This window comes from Ambystoma mexicanum, chromosome 7q (assembly GCF_040938575.1).
Source record: "Ambystoma mexicanum isolate Mex_15411 chromosome 7q, UKY_AmexF1_1, whole genome shotgun sequence".
Taxonomy (NCBI): Eukaryota; Metazoa; Chordata; class Amphibia; order Caudata; family Ambystomatidae; genus Ambystoma; species Ambystoma mexicanum.
The window spans coordinates 303,440,419-303,468,059 of NC_090941.1; the positions used below are offsets into that span (position 1 = coordinate 303,440,419).

The following is a 27,641-nucleotide window of genomic DNA, read 5'->3' on the forward strand; positions in this document are numbered from 1 at the left end:
ACTGGAATATAGTATGTCACAAGCTAAACAAAAATAGAGGTAATGGACATAGTAACCTGGCCCGAATAGGAGCAGCAGGATCGCACTTACCTACCCCCGAGTCTTAGTTGAGAGGCGGCCAATAAGGCAGCCTAACCCTGCTGAGCCACAAGTACGGGTTGTACCAGAAAGGGCTAGGTGCGGGGGTGCCTGAGATCCAGGTATGGAGCTGGGCAACAGTTGGGGAGGGTGAAGTTGGGGACGGGAAGGGGGGAGGGTGGGAGAGGGATAAGGGAGTTTGGGGTGTTTGTAGTTAAGGGGAGTTCGAGTTGGGAAGCAAGCCTTATGAGCCTATATAGTAGAATTGGAGGGTTGAATCTGTGTCTCGCAGGAGGGTGGGACCTGCTGGAGGTAGATAGGAGGGACTGCAATGGGCTATGGGAGATCTTAAAATAATCACATGGAATGTCAGGGGATTTAACAGCTACCTGAAAAGGAACAAGGTCATGGTATATCTGAGAAGGCAGAGGGTTGATATCGCGTTATTGCAGGAAACGCATCTGACACGGGAGAAGATGGAGTTGATTGTTAAGAAATGGAAAGGGGTAGTGGTGGGCTCGACATACTCCGCATATGCTAGGGGGGTACTAATCTGGGTGGCGCCGCATGTTCCGTTCCAACCATTGCAGGAGGTGGCGGAGATGGATGGGAGGATGGTCATGCTTAGAGGGTTGGTGGAGATTAAGGAGATAAGCATTGTAAATACACTTCCCCCAATCGGGATACAGCGGCATATTTTAGGACTCTGAGTGCCAACCTAGGCATCTGTATGGGTAGCGCAGTGATTTGGGGTGGTGATTTTAACTGTGTACTGAATCCCAAAGTAGACAGATCGGATGGTAAGACTGATAGACCTTCCCCAGCGGCGAAAGCACTACAGGTACTGCTAGATGACTTTCGTCTGGCGGACGTGTGGACAACGCAATACCCCCAAGAGAGGCAGTACTCGCATTACTCCGCCCCTCAACGGCTACACACGAGGCTGGACTACGTCTTTGCCACGTTGGATGTGATAGCAAAGGTTACCCAGGTGGAATATGAGGCGAGGGTCCTCTCAGATCACTCGCCGCTGGTTCTGGGGTGGCAGTACCGCCCCCCGAGGGCAGGGATCCCGACGTGGCACCTTCGCGCTGAGGCGCTTAAGGATCCAGTCTTTAGAGAAAATATAAGGGAGGAGATTACCAATTATTTTGAGGAGAACACAGGAAGCGTTGACTCGGCAAGCACATTATGGGAAGCCTTATAGGTAGTGATGCGAGGGGTTGCCATTGCGAAATCAAAGAGCCTGCAGGGCGGGTTCTAGCTGACCTACGACGGACGGAAGAAGAACTGGAGGGAGTATTAAAGGGTGGATGCGAAGATACGGAGCGGGTACTTGGGCTGCAGCAGAAATGTGCAGAACACTGGGAGAGGCTCTGCAACCTTAACTATAAAAAGTACATTGAGAGACAGCATGCGGGAGGGGATAAAACGGGACGGTTGTTAGCATGGCTCTATAAGAGCGAGACACCCAGATCCCCGATCAGAACGATAATGAGGGAAGATGCTAACGTGGTGGACACCCAAGAGGGTGTCAACAAGGAGTTTGCAGAATATTACAAAGTGCTGTATGCAGATAAGATGGGGAGCAGCCGAGAGGAAATAATGGAAACGTTAGAAGATATAGGACTACCTACTATAAGTAGGGAAGAAAGGGACGAGCTAGATGCACCAATCACCCTGGAGGAGTTAGGAGAAGTGGTGAGGCAGCTACCTACTTGCAAGACCCCAGGGGCGGATGGGTTCCCGAGCGAATTCTACAAGACATATAGGGAGGAAGTGCTCCCCCGCTGTTGGAAATCTTTAATGAAGCGTTTGAGGTAGGACGGTTGCCGGAATCACTCAGAGAGGCAGTCATAATACAACTCCCCAAGCCTAATAAACCTGCACACAGCTGCGGCTCTTACAGACCTCTCTCGATGCTGAATCAGGACAGCAAGATATTGACGGTAGTCCTGGCAAATAGATTGCAGAGAGTGATTGGCAAACTAATACACCCTGACCAGACGGGCTACGTCCCGAATAGGAATATAACTCATAATCATAGACGACTCCGACGGGTTGTTGAGTGGGGTAGTAGGGCTGAAGGCGAAATGGCGATCGTGTCCCTAGACGCGGTCAAAGCTTTTGACTCGGTCAAGTGGCCGTGGTTGCTGGCGGCCTTGGAGAAGTATGGTATGGGGCCTGGTTATATGAGGTGGGTGAAGATGCTATATAGCGAACCGCTGGGCAGAGTTTGAACGGGTTCAATAATATCTGAGAGGTGGCAACTTAGTAGAGGCACTAGGCAGGGGTGCCCTCGGTCCCTGATGCTCTATATATTAGCCCTGGAGCCCCTATCAGTATACCTTAGACAGCAATATGATACGATAGGTATTGAAGTGGGGGGAGAACGACATTTGATCTCCTTATACGCAGATGACTTGTTGTTATACCTAAAGTATCCGGAGGAAAATCTCCAGTATATACTGGAGGTGATGGCCAGGTATGCAGGAATGTCTGGGATAGCGGTGAACCCCCAAAAATCTAGTATGTTTCCGCTAGGCGATTATAAGGGGACCCCTGAGAGACGGTTACCGATGTTACAAGTACCGTGGGAGGTTAGTTCTTTCCGGTATCTTGGGATAAATGTGTACCATATAGTGGAGGAGGAGCACAAGCATAACACCGAGGTGGCACTCAAGAAAATCGAGAAGTGTATGCAATTTTGGGTTAAGATGCCCCTGGCAATGATGGGACGGGGTGCGATGCTAAAAATGGTGGTCCTGCCCAGGCTTCTGCATTACTTTAGCAATATCCCATACATGATATCTAAGAAGTTTTTTGCTAAACTTGACAGTATGTGTAGGGATTTCTTGTGGCATGGTACCCGGAACAGAGTGGCGCTGTGGAAGCTGCAAAACTTTTATGAACGAGGGGGTATAAAACTGCCCAATTTTGAGGTGTATTACGTGGCAAGTCAGCTGCAATATGTGGCTAAATGGCTTTCAGATGAGGTGACCCCTGAATCTAGATTATTTGGACATGATTGTGCCCCATTTCATTTAAGAGAGATGATCTGGCTGTCCAGGTCCGAAATGAGAGGGCGCCCGAGGATGATGATGCTCGGGTGGCAGATATGGCGTCGGGCGTGCCGAATGATGGAGAACTCATTTCCATGCTCCCCGCAGGTACCGCTAGTCGCATTGGCTGGGGATGATAGGCAGTTAAGGGCGATAATCAGGACCCCCTGGGAATCGGCCGGGCTGATAACGTTAGGAGACGTCTGGCAAGCAGGAGCTATTCTGGACTTTGAGGACCTTGGGGATGAAACGGGATTGCATGCGGGTCAGTACATCACATACCATAGAATTGTGCAGAAGATTCGAGAAACGTGGCCTGAAACTGTGTTGGAAGAAGAACCAGATGCCATAATAGAGGCAATATATGATATATCGGATGGGGGGCATGAGATTTCTAGACTGTATGAGATAGTGATGTCTAAGGCTGGGAGGGACTTGACGCAATTGAGGCTAGATTGGGAGGAGGAAGTTGGAACCCCGATAGAGGATGGGATGTGGGAACGGGCACTGGGGTATCATAAAAAGGTGTCAAACGCCAGACTGAAGCAGATACAACTGTATATAACGCACAGAGCGTATATGACGCCTAAGAAGATATCCAAGTTTGATAACGTTGGACGACAAGCGTGTCCCAAATGGGACGAGGAGAAAGCTGATATGACACATGTTTTGGTTGTGCCCAGTAATTGAGCGTTTCTGGGGAGAAGTGGCACAGAAGCTAGCCGAGAAGGGGGTCACGTTACTCATAGACACAGCTTGGGCCTGCTTGCTGGGAGGGTTCCCCAGATCATCGAAACTTAAACATGTCGGTAAACTAAAAGACCTGGCATATGTGCTTGCTAAGCGAAGGATTGCCATGGGATGGAAGACTTGTCATAAGCCACGGGTGGAGGTGTGGTGGAAGGAGTTACAGAAATGGGCAGAGGCAGAAACAATGGTATGGCAAGAGTCGAACACTGTAGGGGGGGGAGGAAGAGACAGGGACCCTGATGGCATGGAAATCATTAATAGCGGGATTGTTTGGAGTAACGCAAGATTGGACAGAATCTACAGGAAGCGAGACCCCGCCGCGTGCGGCTGACACAGAACACGATGAACAGACAGGCTCATAAAGGGGGGGGGGGGAGCAGTGACTGAGATGGAGAATCAATATAATTATTTTGTTTTGAAATGCACTGTGTGTTTGGTTGTATTGTTTGATTAAAATTAATAAAAACATTTTTTTTAAAAATGTAAAAGATAAAAGGGACACATAGTTCCCCCATCCTGAGAGTTTGAAGGACTGGTCAGTTTCCCCATAACAAATGAGAAAAAGGCCATTGAAGTGAAGCTGAAGGCTTTACTTCCCCTCAAAAGGTCAGAATAGGTCCAAAAAACAAGCCAGAAAGATTGGGAGTCCATAGAAACTATGGCGGGAAAGTTGCCAAAAGAGAGAACTTTCCTAACACTCACATTTGCGCCCCCTCAATTCAAACCTCCCCCCCCCCCCCGCCACTAGGATCAATTTATCAATTTGTGCCCAGAGTGGGATGGTGCAGGATGTTTACATTCGACTTTTAGCTATGAAAAACACAGCACAGCATGTCTTCCACAGCACACCTCCCACATCCCTGTATTTTAAGATGTTATTTTCTGCAGGCAAATGCACAGCTGACAAATGTGACTATTACAAGCAGAGACATACATAGTGTTAGACAGAGACCAAGAAACATGAAATGGGGCGAGAGAGAATTATTAATATATTATATGCTGGTTGCAGCTAGTTTGATGTATTATTCATGTTGACAGCTGAAGTATGCAAAATGCTTCATATTGCCTCAAGAGGAATGAGGGGAAAAGTAGTACAAAGACCAGGGGAGTACATAAAAAGCAGTCTTTCAAATGTCTTGGATCTTTCAGGCCTAGAGGGGAAAGGTAATGTAGAAGAGTAAAAAACATAAGTACATTAAGAGAGTTCAAGGTTAGTGCAACAATATGTGCCTTAAGGGGGCTAGCCAGATAACCTAGTACATGTGTACAAGTGCCGGCAGAGTACCTGACTCAATGTACTGTGGGCAGGAGAGGCGATGGCCATCACAGCATCCATCCGGTATCGCGACATAAGGGCCAACCTCCATCAGGCACTAAGGTAAGCCTGTTTTACTAGGGGAGTTGTGAGCCTCTTTCTGAATTGGAGACATTTGATGCATAGAGGTAAGTTATTCCATAAAGCACCAGAGCCATCAGAGCTGATTGGCCTTAGTAGACCCAGCTTCTATATCCTAATGGCAGTGATGGTGAAACTCGCCGCCAAAGGTAATGACCCTACATTGTCAAAATGCAAGCAAGACCACCAAGAAAGCTGGTGCTTCGGGTCTCGGGTGTTAAAAACAATGTTGGCTCTCCCGCAGACAAAAGAGCATGGTAACACAGTAGTACCACCGTGTAAAACGTAGATACATTGCCACCCGCCTGCACCAAGCACACTGTCTGGAAGTGGGGACTGAACCATAAACGAGAATAGTGGGTAAAATGGTATCCCTGCCTTCGTAGCCATAGGAACTATTACGACAGTCCATTAAAAAAATAGTTAACAAGCTAAATGAGGTTTAAAAAGAACTAGGTTTCAAGTAAGCCAGCGAAAGAAAATACTGTGGGTCTAACATAGTGAGGCTAGAAAACCGCAAAAAGGAAAATCTTCCCTCAGAAATGTACTGTAATGTACCCGAGATCTCAAAGTGTTGGGCCACAATGCCCTTTACCTCGTCAACATGTTTAGAATCTGTACATTTTTGGATTTGGACCAGACCATACTATGAGCACTTAAAATTTCATTCATAGTTCAAGTGCACTAAATCCTTTTACTGTGTACTGTGAAACTTGATGTAAGGGCCTGAGGCACATACTTGCATACACTTGATACAGGTGTTCTCATGATCCGGTAGTCTGAAACCGCTAACACTGTAAATAAGCCAACAGTTTAAGATTTATAGATTAAGGGAGATGAGCTATTTCAACTTTTTATGAAGAAACATTAGTTATTTCGAGTCTGTTCACAAGGGTTATGCAGTCACTTAAAAGCTGGAGGTATTCTGAAACATTACTCGGCAATAATTAAAATGCTATTTGGATGTGTTACAACTAAGTCGCTCCTCCTTTCAGAACTCGAAGAGAGATTATCCTCTTTCAAAGCTCACAGACTTCTACGTTAGCGAGTATATTTGGGTAAATTGGTTCTTTGTTAAAACCGTGGAATCCAGGGTTTATTTCTAAAACTAAATGCTTTATCAAAACTTGTATTCACATTTTTTTACCTGTGTGTGATCATTTTTATATGGATTTGCATGTTCAGCATACAGCTCCAGGAAGGTTTTATAGATTCATTTAAATATATGCTCATTTTAGTTTGGATTCTTGATTGTCTATTTTTTTATTTTATTCAGTTCGTCAAATATCTATATTACTTATACATCTTGGATGTGTCACAGAAAACCTTGCATCGCAGCCTCTTACCTCTTGAATTTTGACGGGGCCTTCCTTTCATTCCATGTAAATCAAGATGCCTTTGTGTTAACAATCTGCTTTTATTTGTTTAATGTTTACCCCATCTAGATGCTGGAGCCTCAAGTTCAAGCAGTCCGATCACCAGTTCCTTCATCAGAGCAATGTCTTCCATCACATTAACAACATTCTTTCTAAATCTGATGATGGTGATAGCGAGGAAAGCTTTAATATCAGTGTGCAGTCTGGCTTTGAAGCCATAAATCAGGCAAGTCTTTCTTTGTTATTGGTTGTTGGGCACTGCTGGGCAAATGAGTTTGTTAAAATGACCAACATGCATTCAGCTTACTAAGTCATGTCAAATTCCTTTCTGCTTAATCATTATGGTGAGCCCTCTTCATTCCTCCTTCCCATTTTAGATGGGTGGTCGCCCAATGGTGTCAAAATACTGTGCTCACCTGGTTTTGCCAAACTTTCTAAATTGGAAGCATTGCAGAGCAGTACGGCTACACTCTCAGAAGGAGGATGGACTGTAATCAAAGCACAGTTGGGCCCAGACACATTCACAATAGTATGCACCATATACTGTAAAAAAAAATGGATGTAACATTTAGTTAGCTTTGTATAAACATTAAAAACACAGTCAAATAAGTACTTATGGAAAGTATGCTAACAAACACAGACACACGTAGTAAAATAATAGTGATAGTTAACATGGATCCCAAATCACTGCACAGACGCAAAAGAGCAGACAAATCCTGACAAGAAAATACTACCATATTTTGTTTATGGAAATGTTGGAACTTTGCAAAAAAATTGTTGATTTAATTTTAACGCAACCAAATAAATATAAAAATACTACCATATGTGGTTTTGTAAAAGAGGGAGAAAATTGGTGAAAGGGCCAACGTTCAACGGTTGAATAAAGAAAGGTACTGGGCCTAGTAAGGACCAAGTTCACCCAACAAAGCCAGTGAGAAACATGTGACCACAGTTTTCTACAGAAACACCATTCTCCAGCATGGAGTCTTGCATGGATTCACATGCTCATGTGAATATTCCCTGTTGTCATGCTGGGAATCCTCACTAAAAAAGATAGCAGTTTTGCTTTCGACTGAACATTGCTCGTTTCCCCTATAACCAATTATTGTCCTTTGGGTCATACTGCCCCCATCGCACTCGTCCTAAGCTCCCACCCCTGGTTACCATCTTCAGATTTTTACTGCATGTTTCAGTGTTGGGAGTCCTCTCGCTTTTCTTTTGGAGAATTGTGACTTTTTGGCTGTTTTTGGATGGTTTTCCATAGTTTCTTCGACCTTTTCCTTCATCGTCCGTCATGCCTGAACTACCGACATCGGCCATCCGTTGTCGGCGAAGATCGTATTTCAATCGCTGGATCTTCTCGCTGTGAGTTTCGGCTTGCCCAGACTTGGGGCCTACATCCCACCTCGACATTGTCCGACATGACCAAGAGGAGTCTCTCCAGGGCCTACAGACTTGTGGCTTGAAGAATGTGAACGTCGAGGATCAGCACCCCAAGTGACTTTGTCTCCACCCAGACCACGAGGAAGATGGGTTCGAGATCTGCTGTGGCTTCTGTAAGGAAGGCATGGTATCAAAGCAAGACAGGCACAAGTGATCACAGTTCAAGGGTATTTATTAAATTGTAAAAATGGGTGAGATAAAAGCCTAATCTAAATCTAAGATGGGAGCAAGCTACGAATAATAAGAACAGAGTCCAAGTGGAGTCTAGTCAAATAAAAAGGGCCTATGCTAAAAGAAAATGATTGCCATTCCTTACCGCTATGCTACAAAATAGTGGGGGATAATGTTCACAGGAAAAGAAAAAAGTGTTCACAAAATGATAAGTCAGGATGTTATGGCCCGGAGTCTCCCTTCCCCACGTTTTTAGCACGGGACAAGGCGGCACTCTTGACACTCCTGGGCTTCTCCGCCATGAGGTTACAGTTCCTTTTCTTAATATCAGGACCTTTGGTGTCCAAGTCTCTTTCATGCAAAGTCTCTTGCTTCAGGGGGCCTGATTTGCCAAAACCAATGAATGGGCCTGGTCTCGACACAATACCAAAAAGAGTCAATACATGGACACATGCCAGTAGGGAATGAGACCAGGAGAAAGATTGCATGTTGAACACATTTTATATAAAGACAGTTTGCCAAACATTACAAAAACATCATGTTATAAAGACAGACATAGTCATCCATGACAATTTGGATAGGTGAGGAGTACTACATCGTTATTGGTCCACACACGGCTACATTATGCAATTTAGTGGGATAGCGAGACTTGATAGGCTGTTGCTGGGATGTTGATTCCTGCAGCACGTGGGTCAGTTCGGCTCATCTCCACGGGGTTAAGGTCGATCTTTGTTTGGAAGATGTCATTCTTCTAGTTAATCTAAATACAATAGTAATGGAGTTGTTATTCTAATGGAGGAGGCCATAAAATGTGGATCGATATATGTGCATTCTGACCCATGCCTTTATGGGGCCAGAGATACCTTGTGCCCTTGTTTCAGATGCCTTATCTTCAAGACCTTTATTCATGATCTGCTCCCCCTGGTGTCTCACGATTCAAACGTGTGTATAGATGGGTGTTGGTTCTGCAGAAGGATATATGGTCACACAGAATTAGGTATATGGTGGGCAGTTGATGGGGGCCTAGAGGGTAAGGGTCATCCAGAAATTACCTCAGAGTGGGAGGGAGGAATGTGGGCCAAGGGTCTGTTAAGCTGCAACTTTCAAAGGTGGGGGTCGGGGTAGCACAGGCAGGTCTGTGGAGACCGATGAACGCGCAGGCCAGAGCTTGCTCCGGTCACACACAGGGCAATGAGGTCAGAGGAAGAGAGATGGATACTGAGTATTTGCAACAATAGATGGCCAAGCGCTTCTGTGAGAAATGGGTCTGAGCAGAGCTGCCAGGAGAAGGTGGAGGAGGGCGTTGGTGGTGCTCGCTGTGCGTGGTGCTGGGCAGAGGGAGAGATGGCTTTTTTGCGAAATCATAACAGGGCCTAGAAAAAGATGGCGTTCATGGGTCACAAAATGGAGTCTGTAGGTCTCACCAAATGACTTTGTCTATCATGTTTTTTGTGATTATACTAAGGCAGAATTATTAGAATCGATAGACAAAGGTGGTGATGTCTCCCTCCACTTGGGTAAAAATGAGATCCATTTCACGGAGGATTGTCAGGGGGGGTCTGGAAAGACCTTTACATCCTTACACCAACAAAACAAAAGGTTTCTTCTACTATCTCCACATCAGGCGATTTCTCTTCAACCTAGGATCCCCCTCAGCCAGGCTTCGATACTTCTTTCAGCGTTACCGTCTCAAAGCTCTTGCCAATTTAAACAGAGGCTTTCCGAAGGGCGATCACGTCTCGCTGGGTCACTGTGTTATTCTATGGCAAGTGTGTGCTTCACAATATCACAGTTCGCACAATGTTCCCCTCAGCCTGGCGCAAACGCCAGTTCCACAATTCCCTCAGTCAGGTTCACACTCTCCACAGTTCACAATTTCTAAATCTCATCAGAAAGCGGGGGTTCCCTTCCGCTTAGGTTCTTCCCTTTACCTTAGTCCGGATCTCAGCCCCATTCAGGCTTGGCACAGTTAATTCATCACTATGTTGTAGGGTGTGTTGGGGTTCACCCCAATTCGCAGGCATCCCTCAGTCAGGTTCACATCTGCCTCCACAATATGTCAAAGACTTTCGACTGTACAAGGGGTTTGGTTTGGCCCTTGTATAACCACCTTGACACCTTATGCTGACTTCCGCTAAGGCCTTTTGATACTGGTTGTTTCTCCTGGTTCGGGAGAGGGGGCTCCAGTCAGAGACCTTCGAATGAGCGTCCATGTTGCGCTGGACCACTCTCATCTCTGGTGCAGTTTCTCTCCCAGAAGTTCTCAAGGGTCTCCCTCTGCCAGGCTCGGACCCCTCTCACAAAGTTCAGTCTTTCGAAGTATGTTTTTGGACTCCCTGTCCCAGAATGCACTTGTGATAATTTTGCTCCCACTTCACGGCTCCCCAAAATAGTATTCCATGTTTTGGGAGCTGTAGGAGCCAGAAGGGGGATATTTCAATGAGGTCAGGGTCTTACCTCCTGCCCCTCATGCACCTGGGTTCGCCTTTCTGGGCCCAGGGGAGGGGATATGCTGTAGGTACCGCCAGGCAACCCCCAGCTGCCCCATGTCTTGCCTGCTGGAAGTACAGCTCCATCCTCCACACTGCAGTCTCCTCTCAATTAGCAGGGCCAGTGTTTGGGTGGTTTCTGCAGCTCACTAGGGCTTTCTTCTTCTCTCCGGCACCTTCCAGCATCGCTGACTCGCTGCTGAAAGTGTGCTTTCCTGCTCTGCCTTTTATGCTTCCTGGGAGAGACAAGTGGAGTCAGGTGCGAGTAATTAAAGAGGGAGTCCTGACTTAGCCTGGCCTCATTCATTGGACAGTCTCCTGTAGAAAGGGGAGAGTCTGGAGTTTTCACTAGTAAGTTTATGAAAATCAGGAAAAATACTGTCGAGTAAGGGGGGTTAGTCCTGTTGTCGCTCACGGTGAGTTGCCTGTGAGAAAGTGTCAGGAAGGGGATTGGGGAGGGTGGGTGTGTTCAGTTCCTAAATATCCTTCCTGGTAGGAAGGGGAACATGTGTTCCAGGGAAGGGGGTACAGCATCTCACCATCGGGTGCCCCTATTCTACTCCCTGAGGATCCCTCACCCAGGTTATCCTCCCACACTGGTCCACCTCCAGGAACTGCATCCAACAGAAGTGGCTGTGTCCTGGCCACCTGGATGACAAAAACCCCAGGAATCAGCATGCAAGACACCTTCTGGTGTCTCACACTTCCCGGCAAAGAGCAAGAGGGATCTCCATCGCAGATTGGTGGATTGGCTCAAGGAGGAAGCCTCTGACGCAGGCTCCGGGTGCAGTCACACCTCGTCGAGAACCAGTCGCTCTTATGACGTGCTCCCTCTGAGAAAATGAGGTGGAGGTCCTTGGAGGATGCTCCTTCCAAGGGGATCCAAAAGTAGGCCAAGCATCATGAATCTGCTCCCATGAAGGTCACCGCTGCTGCAGGATCTGGTTCGGGAAGAGGTTGCTCCCAGTCACTGCCACCCTCGACAGTGAGCATACCGGCTGATGGATTGCCTTCCGCGACGAAGTCTTTAACCCATTACGAACACCAGTCGTCTTCTAAGGACAAGTCGTCATTGGAGAGACCTGCGGGAGGCCAGTCAATCGCTCCCTCATCTTCAGCACTGACAGTCCCAGGGCCCCATCGATGAGGATTTTCTCAGCCAAGACCACTACCTCGTCGATGACAACTTCGTCTATTGGCCTGGTTGACTTTCTTTCTCACCGACCGACCCTCTCAGGTCCAACTGGGGTCTTTCCTTTCTTCTATCTCTCTTTCTACTTGTGGTGTTCTCCAGGGGTCTAACCTCTCTCCCTGGCTCTTCAACCACTACCTAGCACCTCTTGCCCACCACAACTTTCTGCTCCAATTTCCAATGTTATGCGGATGACCCTGCTCTGTTTCAGGGTCCCCTCAGCCACCTCTGCTTCTTCTCTCATACCAGACTTTGGACACCCACTCCCTCCTTTCCTCTCTCTCTCTCTCTCTGGCCGCCTACTCTGGGCCCTCTTCCTGCTCCTTCCTGTGAGGCTAAGAACCTTGGTGTCATCTTCGACTCCACCCTTTCCTTCTCTCCTCACATCCCTGACATCTATAAGAAGTCAAACTATCAGCTGCACCTCCTGAGAGGTATTCTTCCTTTTCTCACTTTCTCCCAGAAGCTCACCGTCTCCAGAGCTCTGGTCCTCTCTAGGCTGGACTATTGCAACAACCTCTTTCTAAATCTTCCTGCCTCTACTCTTCGACCTTTACAACTTATCCAGAGCAGGACTGCAAGACTTGTCCTTGGTCTCAAACCCAGGGATCGTATCTCCCCAGCTCTGAAATCTCTTCACCGGCTCCCTGTGGGGAACCTCTGCATTGTCCACAGGGCTTTCTGGGGCCTGGGACCGCTCTACCTCCAACTTTCTCTTCCAATACATCTTCCTCCTTGAGCTCTCCACTCATCCGCCTCCAACTCTCCGAGGGTCAGACGCTTCTCCAAGCAGAGAGTTGGGTGCAGATCTAGCTTCTCGGCTGGGGCCTCCCTCTGGAACAGACTCCCTGCCTCTCTCAAACTTGAGCAGAACCACCTCCAGTTCCGGAAAAACTCAAGACCTTCCTTTTCACAACCGATTTCTCTCTTCCTCTCCACTGCTGATGCACCCGACTGCGCACTGGTCACCCTCTGAACTCTGAACTCAGGCGCAGGCTCCTACATGTCCAGTTGCCCTCGCACTGCCTCCTAGCTCCCCAGCATTTAAGGGTCTGTATCTGCAACCCTACAGTCCCTTCTCTGCACTTATAAGCCGCCCGCTGGCTGCACTTATGAGTAACTGCACTTTCCCTCTTCCCCTTCCCCCTGGCACTTCTCCCCTTCCCTCTTCCCCGCACTTGCGTGATCTAAATGACACAAGGCATAGTAAGATTGTTATTTCGTCCTCCCTTGTTTCCCGCTCGTCTTGTTGCACCTAGAGACACTTGTGTACAGGCGTGTTATAAATGCCACATCACATCATATCATATATCAATCCATTCTCGGATGCACTGTTCGCCACCAGACCAGCACCCAGTGACATGTAGCTGGACATCCTCGCTGCCCTGCACACCTTGACGGCTGAAATTCAGCACATGCTGCCAGCTGCTATGGTGCCATGGTCCTGGCCCACAGTCCTCCCAACCCTCCGACCAGGAGTCCCCCAGACCATGTCTTCCCAGGCCAACACATCAGCCAAGCACTCGCAGGCCAAAGCGCCAGCCGCCCGTCGTCCCATAGGGCCTTGACCCCAGTGGAGGAAGAGCCGCTGCATACTGATGCCAGCCCTGACACATATACCACCACGGTTACTCATATGGACGAGTATGAAGACTAGGTCCCTGCTGACGGGAGAATCTGGGTACCGATGAGCCCACCAGGGCTTTGCCACCGGATGAGATTGTCTGGTGCCTGAGGCGAAGAAGAAAGAGGGGTTTCTAGTTCAGCGACGTTAGTCCTCGAGAAAGACAGTCATGTTGGTTCCCTTGTTGGATGACGTCTGAGAGGAAGGATTAGCCCTTATGAAGATACTGAGTACCACACCCTTCAAGAGGAACCAGCTAGAGAAGAAATACAGGGTCCCGGACAGGTTTTTCTGGTTGCAGCCCTGTCCAGACTCTCTGGTGTCGGCCGTCGTTGTGACATAATGGTGTGCGCTGGTTTCTGGAACCAGCCTAAAACAAGCGCGCACACCCGCTTCAAGTTCAACTAGCTGAATTATAATCAACTTTTCAATATAGAAATACATATTTTATACAAAAATAGACTCAAAAATCAGCAACAAATAAAATGATAACGATCCATTCGGTACATCAAGAAAAACGCTAACACAAGACCAAAATGAAAATGAGGTACAAACTAGAGCCAAGGAAGATTGAGAAAAAAGAAAGAAAAGAAGAGAAGAAAAACAACATGGAAAGATGAAAACTTTTGTTCTTAGACCCTATACATTCCATCTTAATCTTGATCTACTTGGTTTGCATTGTATTCCCCTAAATGTAGTTCCTTTAGGAATGCAATCGCTCTGATTGATATTGATGTCGAAAATGCCAGAATAAATTGTTCTCCAGAGTGTTTCAGATGTGGCTACACCGAATGGTTCAGTTATTCGCTTTGTGTTTTTGATCCTCCAGATGTAAAGCTAAAAAAGTAATGTATTTGTTTAATGCAACAAGTTTGGGTTTTGCTGGATTTAAGAAGTTAATTAGCCTGGCTGAGCTGCAAGAACTGGAAAAGCAGGTTTCTCCCAGGGGGAGGGATAGCCTCTCAGCAGAAACTCACTGGGAGATAATTGTTAGCCCAGACTTTTGTCTACAGAAAGAGAATTAACAATGGCAGAGCTTCAGCCCAGGAAACAGAGGTGTGAAAGGGGTCGTAAAGTTCTCCCAGAAGGAAACCCCAAAGGAGGGGGCTGTTCCTGGACTGCAGGGAGAGACAAATGGGCGGACCATTTGCTGTTAAGCATGAACAATGAACACTTTTGAAAGACTCATAACTTGTGATTCAAAGTGGTGAAACATATACCAAGGACAAATCTGTTAATCTAATTTTCGGCTGCACGTTTTAAGAGGCGGTAGAACTGTGTAACATATTCTGGACAGGATTGGCAATATATGTGGTTTTATGTGAACTGTGTTATTGCTAAAATTGTAAAAACCTTACACACACATTCCCATGGGAAACGCACACATTTGTTGAAAGTTGCAGAGAGTTTGGAAATTGTGTTCATGGTGAAAAGGACAACATTCTGTAAAAAGGTGAAACGAGATCCCACAGCTGCGGGATTTTGAGGAACAGCTCCTACATAAAATATGGAATCGTTGTGTGTGATTTGTGTAATGGTGACCAATGTAGAAATATGTATTTAGGATGAAATCTGATTTTGAGACCAGTAGCTAAAGGGAGGTTTCTAAGGACTGTAAAGCAAACCCTAAAATGTGACATCATCCGGCCTTGATCCAATCACTCAGTTGCAAGGCGGAGATGAGGTTTTGATCCAATCCCAGCTCACAGGGGCAAGCTTAGTTAAGCCGGCCCATACACCCATTTTGTGATGTCATTTGAAAGGATAAATAGAGACATCTGACAACATATAGGGACTCACTGATCACTCACTTTCCTGATTCCGGCGAAGCACTCTGATCCAGCATTCTACATCCAGCTTTAAAATCCTTCCAGATCCAGATGCCAAGACTCTTGCCAGCAGTAGAGAACTATTTATTTCAGCAAGGCCTAAATCCTCAAGCTTATTCTTGCAACCCAGTGAAGCGCTGTGGTGTGAGAAGGCCTTTTGAACTTGTATCCTGAAATTCTCTGGCTTGCTACCACAAGGCTTGCCTGAGGAACTCGCTATCCAGCTGATTGAAATACCCACAAACAAGAAGGGCAGACCCTGTGCAAATCCGGTGACCGGCCTAACTGATCCAGTCCTGTGCCTGATGTGCTGTTCTTCCTTGACAGATCCAATCCATGACCAGATCTGACGGTCCAATTTAATAACTTATTCTGTAGTATTAATAGGAAGAAAAGTGACCCTAATATATCTGCATCGTATGATCCCAATCTGAAACCCATCCCATCTTTAATTCAGAACCATAGTATTGCTAGAACTATCTTTGCGCTGACTCTTTTCTCATCTGTGTTATTAAACCCTAACTTCTTATTGATTTGATTAAGAAAAGTAAATCCCAGGAAGAAGTAGAGTATCCACAACAGGCGGGTTATGCTGATCACGTGACTGTAAGATCCATCTGTGGCATTCGCTTTTTCGTAGTCATAATCTAGTGTAAGCAAACCCATCTGTCATTTTCAAAGTGCATTTCTGTTTTCCATTCTCGCGCCTATTATGCAAAAACGCCTCCTACTAAAACCTCTATAACTCCCTCAGTTTTTATGATAGAAGCGAAATTTCAACTTCTACTTGTACCTAACATCCTTAGCTATACATGCGATTGGCCCGTTATAGCGAATAGTTTGCCGCATATTGAAATTCTGAAAGGTTTTTACACTTGTGAATTAGCTTTAAACTGCTTCCCACTTGAACTTTAAGATTTCAAATGTTTTCTTTTGACTAAATCATTGTTTGTGATTGTGTGCAACTGTTCAAAGCGGCTCCCATAGGAATTTATAATAATATAAGTATTTTTGACCACTTTTTGTCTTTTTACTCAGTCAATTCCAAAGACAATTTCAAAGCCATACTGACAGCTGAAAAGTCAATTCCGTTTTTCTCTTGTGTTTGAAGGGGGAAGGTGGGAGTGATATTCTGTTTGATTTGTGCTATTACTGAATACCTGCTCTCTCCTCACATCTGTTTAATTGCATATTGGGGTGGTTGAGGAGTGTTGCAGGGGGAACCCCTAACCAAAATGCTATCTATTCCAAATCATCCCAAAAGTATTATTTTCTGTGCTGCATTTGTTTTTGTGCTCATTACTTGATTTGTAGTGCATTAAAGATATTCAGTCTTCTCCAGCATGGGGTCTGGCATGGATTCACATGCTCATGAATATTCCCCGTCGTCAGGCTGGGAATCCTCGGTAAAGAAAAAACCAGTATCAGTTTCGTTTCTGATCTGTCTTTCGTAGTAATATCCAATCACTGGTCTCTGCGTCATACTGACCACAGCCAATGACTGCCCTCTACCTAAGCACCGCCTCTGGCAGCCATCTTCAGATTTTTACTGCACGTTCATGTGTTGGGATCCTCGTGCTATTGCTCTCGAGCATTAGTGCTATTTTTTCACGTTTTTTCTCAAAAAACTTCTTGTTTTCGGTCAAAAGAGCCTCAAGCTCCACCGACTCTCCATCCGATCAACGGGGACCCGTGTCGGATTCGTCTGCACCCCTCAAGGGTGAAGATTTCGTCGAGCTACGCTTTTGGAGGACTCCAGAAGTTTCTCAGGCCCGGACATGGCCCAGGAGAAGGGATGCTCGACGCCCGGAAAGCTGTTCAGGGTCTGCCCTGGATGCCAGCTGCAGAACGTCTTTAAGGAGGACGAACACTCCTTTTGTCTCTACTGCTTACATGAGGACAAGACGCACGTGGAGAAGGACTGTGCGTTTTGCGGCAACATGTCGGAGCGGACCATGAAGGACCGCCATCAACGTCTCGCCAACTGGCTGGAAGGGAAGAGCCCGTCAGGCGAGAAGAAGAAGAAGAAATCCGAGCGGTCTTCTAAGACCTTTGAGGACGCCCCGGCGACGGGGGTCCAACACAAGGCAAAGCACCGCGAGTCCGCTGGCACCGGGAGCGCCGAACGGTCGGGCTCTACGGGCGCCAGGCAGGGCGCACCCTCCCCGGCACCATCAACCACGAGCCAACGCTCTGGGTCGGGTAAGAGGAAGGCCGAGCACCCGGCGAAGCTCCTGGAGAGGCCCCGGTCGAGCTCGAAGGCCCCATCGGAGGGGGAGCGAGGCAGTGTCCCCCCCCTCAAGGATAAGGCGGTGAGCGCACCTAAGGTGGTGAAGGCCTTAATCCATCCGGCCAAGCCCTCTATCGAAACTGTCGCGGCGGCCCTGGCTCAGCCTGTGGGGGCTACACCAGTGGTGGCGACCTCGGGGCTCAGAGTCTCCCTGCCACCTCGGAGGGAGTCCTCTTTTGTGCCCATCGATAGGGCCCCCGTGAAATCCCCCGTGGGGAAGAAAAAGGGGGGGCAGGGCGTCGTCGTAGATTCGGCCTCAACCTCGGAGGAGGAGCTGGTCGAAGTCTTAAGCCACGGCCTCGGCGTGGAAGAAGACCGGCCCGTCGGGATGGATCCCGACGCAGGCGACGACGACATCGAGGGTACCGACGGGGCCCCTGATCGCCCGTCGGATCCCCCTCTGCCAGCGCCGCGAGACAGCTCGGCGGCCATTTTGTTGGCTATACAGTCCTTATGCTCAGAGATAAGGACGAGACTACCGTTGCCGACGGAACCTCTCCCGTCGGGGGACCCAGAACCGGGACCTTCTGGTGTTCCCCCTACCAAGAAAAGAAGGATCCACCCTCCGCCTCCTTTTCAGCCGTCGCGCCCCTTCCAGCCCTCCTCCCCGTCCACCCGAGGGGATGATACGGGGACTGACACGGCAGCGACGGGTACGGACGACGAGGTATACGACGAGGATGTACCGTCGTCGCCTCCCACCAGGGCTTCTCCGCCCGACGAGATTGGATCGTTCCACTCCATGATCACCAGGGCATCCGAGCTTTTCCAACTCTGCCCTGAGGAGAAGAAGAAGGAAGGTTTCCTTTATCAGGGGCGCGAGGCCAAGAGGAAGACGGTCCTCTCAGTGCCTCTATTGGACGACATTTGGGATGAGGGCCTCACCCTCCTCAAGAACCCTTCCACGACGCCAGCTAGAAGGGACCGGTACGAGAAGAAGTACCGGGTCCCGGACACGGCCCCCCTGTGCCTCCGGGCGCAGCCTACCCCGGACTCCGTCATCTCCGCGGCGGCCAGGAAAAAAGCGGGGGGGGGTGCGGCCTCCACATCGACTTCCCCACCGGACGGCGAGGGAAAGAAATTGGACGCTATGGGACGCAGAGTCATCTCGTCTGCGGCGACGACGATTAAAGCGGCCAACGCCTTGGCTATCGTGGCCCGCTACGACAGGGAGCTCTGGTACAAACTGGCTCCCCTACTGGACTTCTTGCCGGACGACAAGAGGGCAGAGGCCCTGGAGATCCTGCAGGAAGGCGAGGTGGCTTCGGACCACGCCATTACCGTTGCGACGGACATCGCCGACACCGGGTTCCGCCAGTTGGGCAACGGCGTTTGCCTTAGGCGGCGTGGATGGCTCAAGGCTACGGACTTCCGTCAAGACGTTCAGGCCAGAGTCCTGGACATGCCCTTCGATGGGAACAACCTGTTTGGGAAAACAGTGGACGATTCCTTTCAGGCCATTAAAGCGGACACCGAGACGGCCCGGGCCCTTGGAGTTCTGCAACAACGACGGACGCCCTTTCGGAGCAGCGGAGGCAAGGGCGCCTCCAAAAGTTCAGGCGGCGGTTTCTCCACCTACCGTCAAGTGGCCCGCTCGTCGGCTCAGGAGGTCTACAGAGGACGAGGCAAGTCTGGCGGACCCCGCCGTCGTCGCCAAGGAGGTCAAGGCGGCAAAGCCTCGTCGAAGCAGGATTGAACCGACCGTGGGGTCGGGCCCCCACCGAAGCACCCCGGTGGGAGGCCGGCTGGCGAGATTCGTCAGCGTGTGGGAGTCCATCTCCACCGACCGTTGGGTGCTGGACGCCTTGGCCCGGGGCCACGCGCTCGAATTTCAAAGAAGGTGTCCGCGCGTCCCCCCCGTGGCCAGGAAAGAACTTCACGTCCCTCAACTTCTCCTGGAGGTAAAGGCGATGCTGAGGAAGGGCGCCATCGAACTCGTCCCAAAGAGACTTCGGGGCTCCGGAGTTTACTCGAGATACTTCCTCGTGAAGAAGAAGACGGGGGGATGGCGCCCCATCCTGGACCTGCGACGTCTGAACAAGTTCATCAAGGCGCAAAAGTTCCGGATGGTCACCCTCCAGCACCTCCTGGGTCAGCTGGAGGAAGGAGACTTCCTGTCGTCGTTGGATTTGGAGGATGCCTACTTCCATATTCCCATCCTAAAGGGGCACCGAAAATTCCTCAGGTTTGTGGTCCAAGGGCGTCACTACCAGTTCAAGGCCCTCCCCTTCGGACTACGGTCGGCCCCCAGGGTATTCACCAAGTGCCTTGCACCGGTGCCGGCGCAGCTGCGCCGGGAGGGGATCCACGTCTACCCCTGCCTGGACGACTGGCTCATCCGAGCCAAGTCGAGGGAGCTCGCCCTGGATCACACGGCAAGGACCGTCCGACTTCTCACAGACCTGGGATTCTCCGTGAACTACGCCAAGTCTCACCTGGTACCTGCGCAAAACGCACTGTTTCTGGGAGCGAAGCTCGACACAGTGTCTCTTCTGGCCTCCCCGTCGGAGGAAAGGACCAGGTCCATCCTGGGCAAGGTACAGCGGATGTTGGTTTCCGACGCGGCCAAGGTGAGGTCCATCAAGTCCCTCCTCGGAATGATGTCTTCCTGCATCTACCTCATTCCCATGTGCAGGCTCCGGATGCGCCCGTTGCAGGAGTGCCTGGACGCGCGCTGGATCCAAACGACGGGCAGCTTCGAGGAGAGGATCACACTCGACGAGAGTTTCCGCCGAGCAGTCCGGTGGTGGGGCAACCGCACGCATCTGACGGCGGGCATGGACTTCCAGACCCCAGATCACCAGGAGACAGTGACCACCGATGCCTCCCTGGAAGGGTGGGGAGCGCACACCGAAAATCTGCACGCGAAAGGCCTTTGGCTCCCGATGGAGAAGTCCCTCCATATCAACGTCCTGGAGCTCCGTGCAGTGTTCTGGGCCCTCAGGTCCTTCCTTCCGTCCCTCAAGGGCAAGGTGGTGAGGATCTTCACCGACAACACCACCACCATGTTTTACATCAGGAAACAGGGCGGAACCAGGTCCCCAGCGCTGTCCAAGGAGGCGCAGGACCTGTGGCATTGGGCCGTCGCCCAAAGGATGTTTCTGGTGCCATTTCATCTGGCAGGGATAAAAAACACCATCGCCGACTCACTCAGCAGGGAGCTGCGCTCGTGCCACGAGTGGGAACTACGGCAGGATCTAGTGGATCGCCTCTTCCGACGGTGGGGCACACCCCAGATCGACCTGTTCGCGACGGCGACGAACTCCAAGTGCCGGAGGTTCGCCAGCAGGTTTCCCCAGGCGAGGAGCATGGGCGATGCCTTCTCGTTCCCCTGGGAGGGCCTGTTCCTCTACGTGTTCCCTCCTTTGCCACTGCTTATCCGGCTCGTCAACCAGCTCAAGAGGTCACGGTGCAGGATGATCCTCGTCGCACCTGCGTGGCCGAGGCAGATATGGTTCCCGGACCTTCTGGACTTGTCAGCGTCCCCGCCAATCAAGCTGCCGGTGGACGCGGATCTTCTCTCCAGGGAAGGAGGCGCCATCCTCCACCACGACCCGAAATCGCTGAACTTGCAGGCCTGGCTCCTGCAGCGCTAGAGTTTGGAGGATACGACATACCGGCCGACTGCAGAGGGGTTCTTGCAAAGGCCAGGGCGTCCTCGACTCTTAAATGCTACGGACACAAATGGAAGAGGTTCTCTGTCTGGTGCCACGCACAGAAGATTAACCCTCTACGGATTACGGCTCCCCAGGTACTGCCGTACCTGCTGACGCTGGCCAAAGCTGGACTGGCACACGCGTCCATCAAGATTCATCTTGCTGCGATCTCCCGATACATCAGAACCACGGGCCGGACGTCCTTGTGGTCTCATCGTCTGGTGAAAGAGTTCATGAAGGGGGACTGTTCAGATCGTTCCCGCCGGTGAAGGCTCCGGCCCCGGCGTGGGAGCTCAACGTGGTGCTGACCAAGCTCATGGGACCTCCGTTCGAGCCTCTGCACTCGGCCCCGTTGAAGTTTCTGTCGTGGAAAGCAGCGTTTCTTGTGGCCATCACCTCCGCACGACGGGTGGGAGAGATCCAGGCCCTTTCCTGCAAGGCCCCGTACTTGACTTTTCACGACACGAGGGTAGTGCTCAGGACGCACCCCTCCTTCATGCCCAAGGTACCGTCGGACTTCCATCTCAACGAACCCTTGGTGTTGCCTGTGTTCTTCCCGTCGCCTTCGTCGCCGGCTGAGAGGACTTTGCACTCGCTGGATGTGGCTAGAGCGCTGAAGTTCTACGTGGACCGCACGAAGTGTTTTCGGAAGACGTCACAACTCTTTGTGAACTTTGGGCCTGTCAATCAGGGGAAGGCTCTCTCGAAGGCTTCCATTTCCAGATGGCTCTCCGGCTGTATCATGTACTGTCATCGGTTGGCAAACCGACCGCTGCCTGGCCGTCCGAGAGCCCATTCCACCAGAGCGATCGCAGCTACCACGGCGTTCCTTTCTGGTGTGCCCCTGCTGGACATATGCAGGGCTGCTACGTGGAGGTCGACGCACACCTTCACGAAATTCTACTGCGTCGATCGGGATTCCAGGGAGGAGTCCAGGGTCGGCCAAGCAGTGCTGCGCAACCTGTTCGCCTGAGGTGAGCCTGGTGAGGAGGTAAGATGCTTAATGTTGAGTTGGATGTACTGCTTAATGTTGAGCCTTTGGCACCTCCCGTGGTTGTGCATGTGTGTACTGCTATGTATTCTTTATTCATGAGCATGTGAATCCATGCCAGACCCCATGCTGGAGAAGGAACAAGTTACTTACCTGTAACTGTTGTTCTCCAGCATGGGTCTGGCATGGATTCACATGCGAACCCTCCCGCCTACCCCTCTGCGGCTCTTCACTTGGTCATACTGCCACTTCACGTGCTTCCAAATCTGAAGATGGCTGCCAGAGGCGGTGCTTAGGTAGAGGGCAGTCATTGGCTGTGGTCAGTATGACGCAGAGACCAGTGATTGGATATTACTACGAAAGACAGATCAGAAACGAAACTGATACTGGTTTTTTCTTTACCGAGGATTCCCAGCCTGACGACGGGGAATATTCATGAGCATGTGAATCCATGCCAGACCCATGCTGGAGAACAACAGTTACAGGTAAGTAACTTGTTCCTTCTGTCACCCCATTGATGATTGTTGTATTCCTATTCAAATATATGGTGATTAAATTCTATATACATATTTACCTTTGCATACTAGCCTGATTCCTGGTTCAGTGTGACCGTGGGGGTCTCAGGAGAAGGGTGTGATATGAGTGGTATATCGTTCATACATAAAAATAAATGGTTTCATTTGGGCACTACATGCTGGCCGTGACTTGGGTGTGTGCCGGATTGAAATCACTTACAATGACAAGAAGGCAGAGGCCAGGGCCCTGTTCCTAGAAGGGGGGGGTGGCTTCCGATCACGGTGGCGCTGGACATGGCAGACTCCTGATTCTGCCAGATGGGTAATGGTGTTCCCCGTCGACGACAGGGATGAATGAAGGACACAAACATCCGGGCGGATATCCAGTTCAAGGTTGTGGACCTGCCTTTTGATGGGGACAACCTGTTTGGGATGACTCTCCAGGCTATAAAAACTGGCATAGAGATGGCTCGCTCTGTGGGGACCCTGCAGCAGGGGAGTGTGATGAATCCTACAGATCCCTCACTAAAACCCTGCCTCAAGTTTCCTCCCAGGTGGCCAGAGAAAGGCAGACGCTTCCTAATCCTGACCTTGGGGGTGGTGTACTGCAGGAGGATCACTGAGAGGAAACAAGGTCCTGGGTGGTGAGGAGGAGATCCCGCGGGATGAGGCTTGGTATTTGTTCTTGAAAGGGAAGGACCTTTCAAAACTGCCAAAACATTTAATGGCCTATTGTCGGTATGATGTATCTGAACCACATATTAAGCCTGTGGAGGTGAGCAAAGGTGGTGTAAAATGTTTAAAAATCCCAAGGAAGGAAAAACCATTTGAGATCTGTAAAGATAAAAAAAAAAACCTTACTCCCAAAGATACAGTGAACAGAAATCTGTAAATGTTGGTTTAAATACTTAAATAACCTGCCTTCTCTTTACAAGTGATTTCTTGTGGTTATCCTATCCTTAAATGCCTTTAAGAAAACAAGATTACCTTTAAAAGTGGGATGTTGATAAGAGAACCTTATTTTGTTGATTGGGACTATAAGTCCCAGAATTGCAAAAGTACTGGGATGAGGAAGAGGGCTGCAGAGCAATGTTGCAGTAGTTGTCCGCCTTTTAGGCTTAGTCACCCACACCGGAGGGAGGCAGAGAAGCTTAAAAGGCCCTCTCAGGTGCAGGCCATTGGATGGAGATTGAGAGGGAGCTGTGTCTGTAGTGCTTGCAGCAGCAGCAGTAGTAGCAGAAAGCAAAGAGCACCGTTTTGGCAATCCAGGTAAATGTGGGACAACCGAAGGGACACCGGGACTTTGTTCAAGCAGATTTCAACTGCCTGTCCTGAGAGGGTCTGTCTCCCCAAAATCTGATCTGTAGAGGTTGCGCAGCGGAAAGCTTGACGCAAGATTGCTTTCCCCCCATATGAACCTAATTGCAGACACTGCGCAGCAGGAAGCGTGCTGAGACCGTGGCTAGAAGATGTTGTGAAGCCAAGTGTCTCAGGAGCAAAGGAGCTCCTTAATTGCATGGTTGGACCGTGGAAGAGTAAGGGTGTGGGTCCAAAAAGAAGCCAGAAGCCGTAGAAGGCCTGCAGCACGAGAAGGAGGCAACAGAAACCGGTGAGTGTTACCAAGCATTCTGATACCTTGCGCGTGCCGTTGCAGGCAACAGTATCCACATAGAATCACTCGAGTTAAAGCGATGTGAAACTGACCGACAATTGTCAAAAAATGAAGAAATTGAAAAGTAGCACTTGCGCATAAGTGAACATTATTTCTTTCACTCGCGTAATAAAGAGAAACGCTGTGAAACCTAATTGAATATTAAACTTGCTGAAAGCAAATGAAAGAATGGTTGCGTGTGCTAAAAATGATTCTGATATAAAGGGTAATATCTGAATCAATTATAAAGCAGTTGACAATAATATAACCATACAGTTAAGTTACTGAACATTGACATTGCAAGTTATGGAGAGCAAGCATTGCCTAAGCCAACAGGGAAATGTGTGTTACTCCAGCCAGGAGCGAAACAAGCCTTTCCCAAAGTCAAAGGGTGGTGCAGGCGTTCCCATAAGCCCAACAGACTACCAGTTTTGCTCAAGCCAAGAGTGTGCGAGCATTGCCTACAGCCAAAAGAGACTAACAACAAGATTTACGAGTACACTACCTTGGTTGACAGGATGCAAAGAGGCAAAGGCAAGGTTGAGGAAAGGGAAGCTGGTTGCTTGTGATCTCTCAAAGCTGATACAACTTACATTGCCAAAGCGAATAGGTGTAAGAGAGAATTACATCCTAAGGGCAATTTGGGGTTGTTGTTGCAGACAGATAAGAGTGGCAAAGAGGTTCCCTTTCTGGAAAGTAAAAAAGATCAGAAGAGTGCTGTGCCTATTTGAAGGTGTTGAAGTACACTAAAGTGAATCTTGTTGTGTATACAAAATTGTTTAAAGTCACAAAGATACAAAGTACTGAAGCTCTGGTGGTGCTTTTGCTTGTCGGTGGATGTAAAACTTCAGAAGCACAATTGAATAAGGAAAACTATGTGGCAGGCGAGTGTACCCGCATGGTGTGAGACCTTGTAAAAGTTAACTTGATATGAGAATGGTTCAGCTGAAAGCAGAAGTGCTGTGAAGTCATCCTGACAGAGATATACGTTCAACGTAAAAGAGTTTTTCTGTTTGAACTTTTGTTAACAGAACTTTCTTTTGACACACTGAAGGATCCAACAACTGAGTCTTTATTTGCAAGCCCGAATTTCCTTGTTACTTTTGGCACTGAATGTGACTTGAAACCCGGGGAAAGGGATTTCATCCAGGTTACCAAGAAAGACTTTGAATATATTGGAAATACCATTGTTGAGGTATATTGTGTATTGCCTTACATTTCCTTATATATTGTATGCTTAAGTGTGAGGTTCAGATAGCCTATTTGAGTGTTTTCCTTTAGTTTTGATAGACTGGGTGTTAGGCAAAGTTTGTATGCAGTACCCTGTGGGAACACTACAAACAACTCTGAATACAGGTATAGGCAACCCAACCTTTGGTATAAGCTTGTACTACACTGTTTTGGTAGCGTGTTGAGCAGTCAGGCTTATCTCAAGAGGGATAAATGTGAGCTGTAGTGGAGTTACACAGAGATTTATAGTTAGTTATTCAAATAAACACTTACACTCAAGGTTTCTTGCATAAACAATTTATTTATCAGTCAGTTAGAAATCCTTCTTCAGAAGGGAGCAATATAATAGTAACACACAAATACACTTCAATACTGTACACTCTTAGTTTCTAAATCAGTAAAGACCCTTTTGGGATGGCCCATAGACACAACCTACACCCACAGGTGACTTCAATAATTTGGGTGCTGGGGACATTAATATCTTACTGTTGACATTTAGAATACTCTTAGAGGTTGCTAAAAGGAAAAGGTTATTGGAACAACAGAGACCATAAATATTCTTAAGTAGGCAAATACTTTGGATCCTCCAAGAAGAGTCATACAATTCAATAGGCTAAGCCAAAGTCAATGGGCAAAAGTCTTGTATAGGATAAAGCACTCTTGGAAAGTAAATGGAAAAGTCTTTGCACAAGTTCTTAGGAGTCTTTGATTAAAAGAAGAATCAAATGTAGGGCCACAAGCTGATTAGACTTGAGTTGTAAAAGTTGCAAGTACTCTACAGTAAGAGGTAAGTTCTCTCAGACTTTTCACAGTACCTTAGAAATGAAGAAAAATATGCAGCTGATGACTTCTGTTCCTGTGCAGCTCTGCAGATCTCGCTGTTCCTGAGCCAGAGTCCTGGGGACAAGACGGAGGACATCAGGGGACTCCTGCAATGGACTGGGACGGTCAAAACTCACAATCAGCAAACTTCACTTTCATTGGCTGTTCAGTGTTTAAGCTCCTCGTGTCTACCGCAAATAGCAACACTGCGGTTCCTGGCTGTCGAGATGGACTTTCCTTGCTTCTGGGGTCCCGCACTTTGTTGAGTGGGCTCAGGCTCGGTCAGTCCTGCTTCTTGGGAGTCCGGAGGATCTTCCAAAAGCTCTCGGCCAGCTTAAAAGCAACGCACAGAGTCTGGTGTTCCTCTCCCTGGCTATACGGTTTCCAGCAGCAACTCTGTGGAAATTCAACCAGCTCTGAGATGGATGTGCAGCTGGCCTACTTTGGAGTTGATTGGTCCTACCAACTCAAAGGGAGATGTCGTCCTTGCAGGGGCTTCTCTGTAGATGCAAACTTGGCGTTTCAGCACTGCAGCAGGGCTTCATCGGGCAAACCAACGGTCCAGGAGTTGCAGCAGGTGTCCTCTTCAAGCTCTTCTTCGGTTCCTTCGTCCAGTGGTCGACTCTGCCTTCCAAGCCAAAGGACTCTCCTTTTGTTCAGTTCTCTCCCATTCATTCCAGCCTAGCTGTCAGTCACCCAGCAGGATGGCTGTCCTTGCCGGACAGTCAGCCGGCCAATTACCATAGAGTGCTTTTTCGTCTCCTATGAGACTAAGCACAGGGAGTTTCGGGCAGCTCCCTCACTTCCTGCCTACCGCAGACACTCTGGAGCCAGAGGCGGGCTTTACTCATGAATCCCGCCAAAGGCAAAATGAACAAAGAGACCAAACCTGGTTTGGCGCGCAGAGTAAATCTCAAGAAGGACCTTTCCCCAAAGAAATGGCGAAAAAAGACCGGGAGCCATTTTGACAAAGAAGGTGCCTGTGTTGCTTTACAGCAGCTGTGAACGCAGCCCGCAGTAAATGCACACCATGGTAGTTCAAACAAAACCACTGCCACCAGCCATTCAGTGAGAAA

General features: G+C 48.9%; 1 protein-coding gene across 12 annotated transcripts in view; it reads left to right on the forward strand.

Moving 5' to 3' along the window:
• MYCBP2 (MYC binding protein 2) overlaps positions 1-27,641 on the forward strand; it is a 3,160,061-nt gene that overhangs the window by 2,677,669 nt on the left and 454,751 nt on the right. For all 12 annotated transcript variants that reach the window (XM_069639721.1, XM_069639717.1, XM_069639718.1 and 9 more), the window contains one exon: positions 6,732-6,888. In XM_069639721.1, coding sequence (XP_069495822.1) covers positions 6,732-6,888 — 157 coding nt within the window. The remainder of the gene's footprint in view (positions 1-6,731; positions 6,889-27,641) is intronic.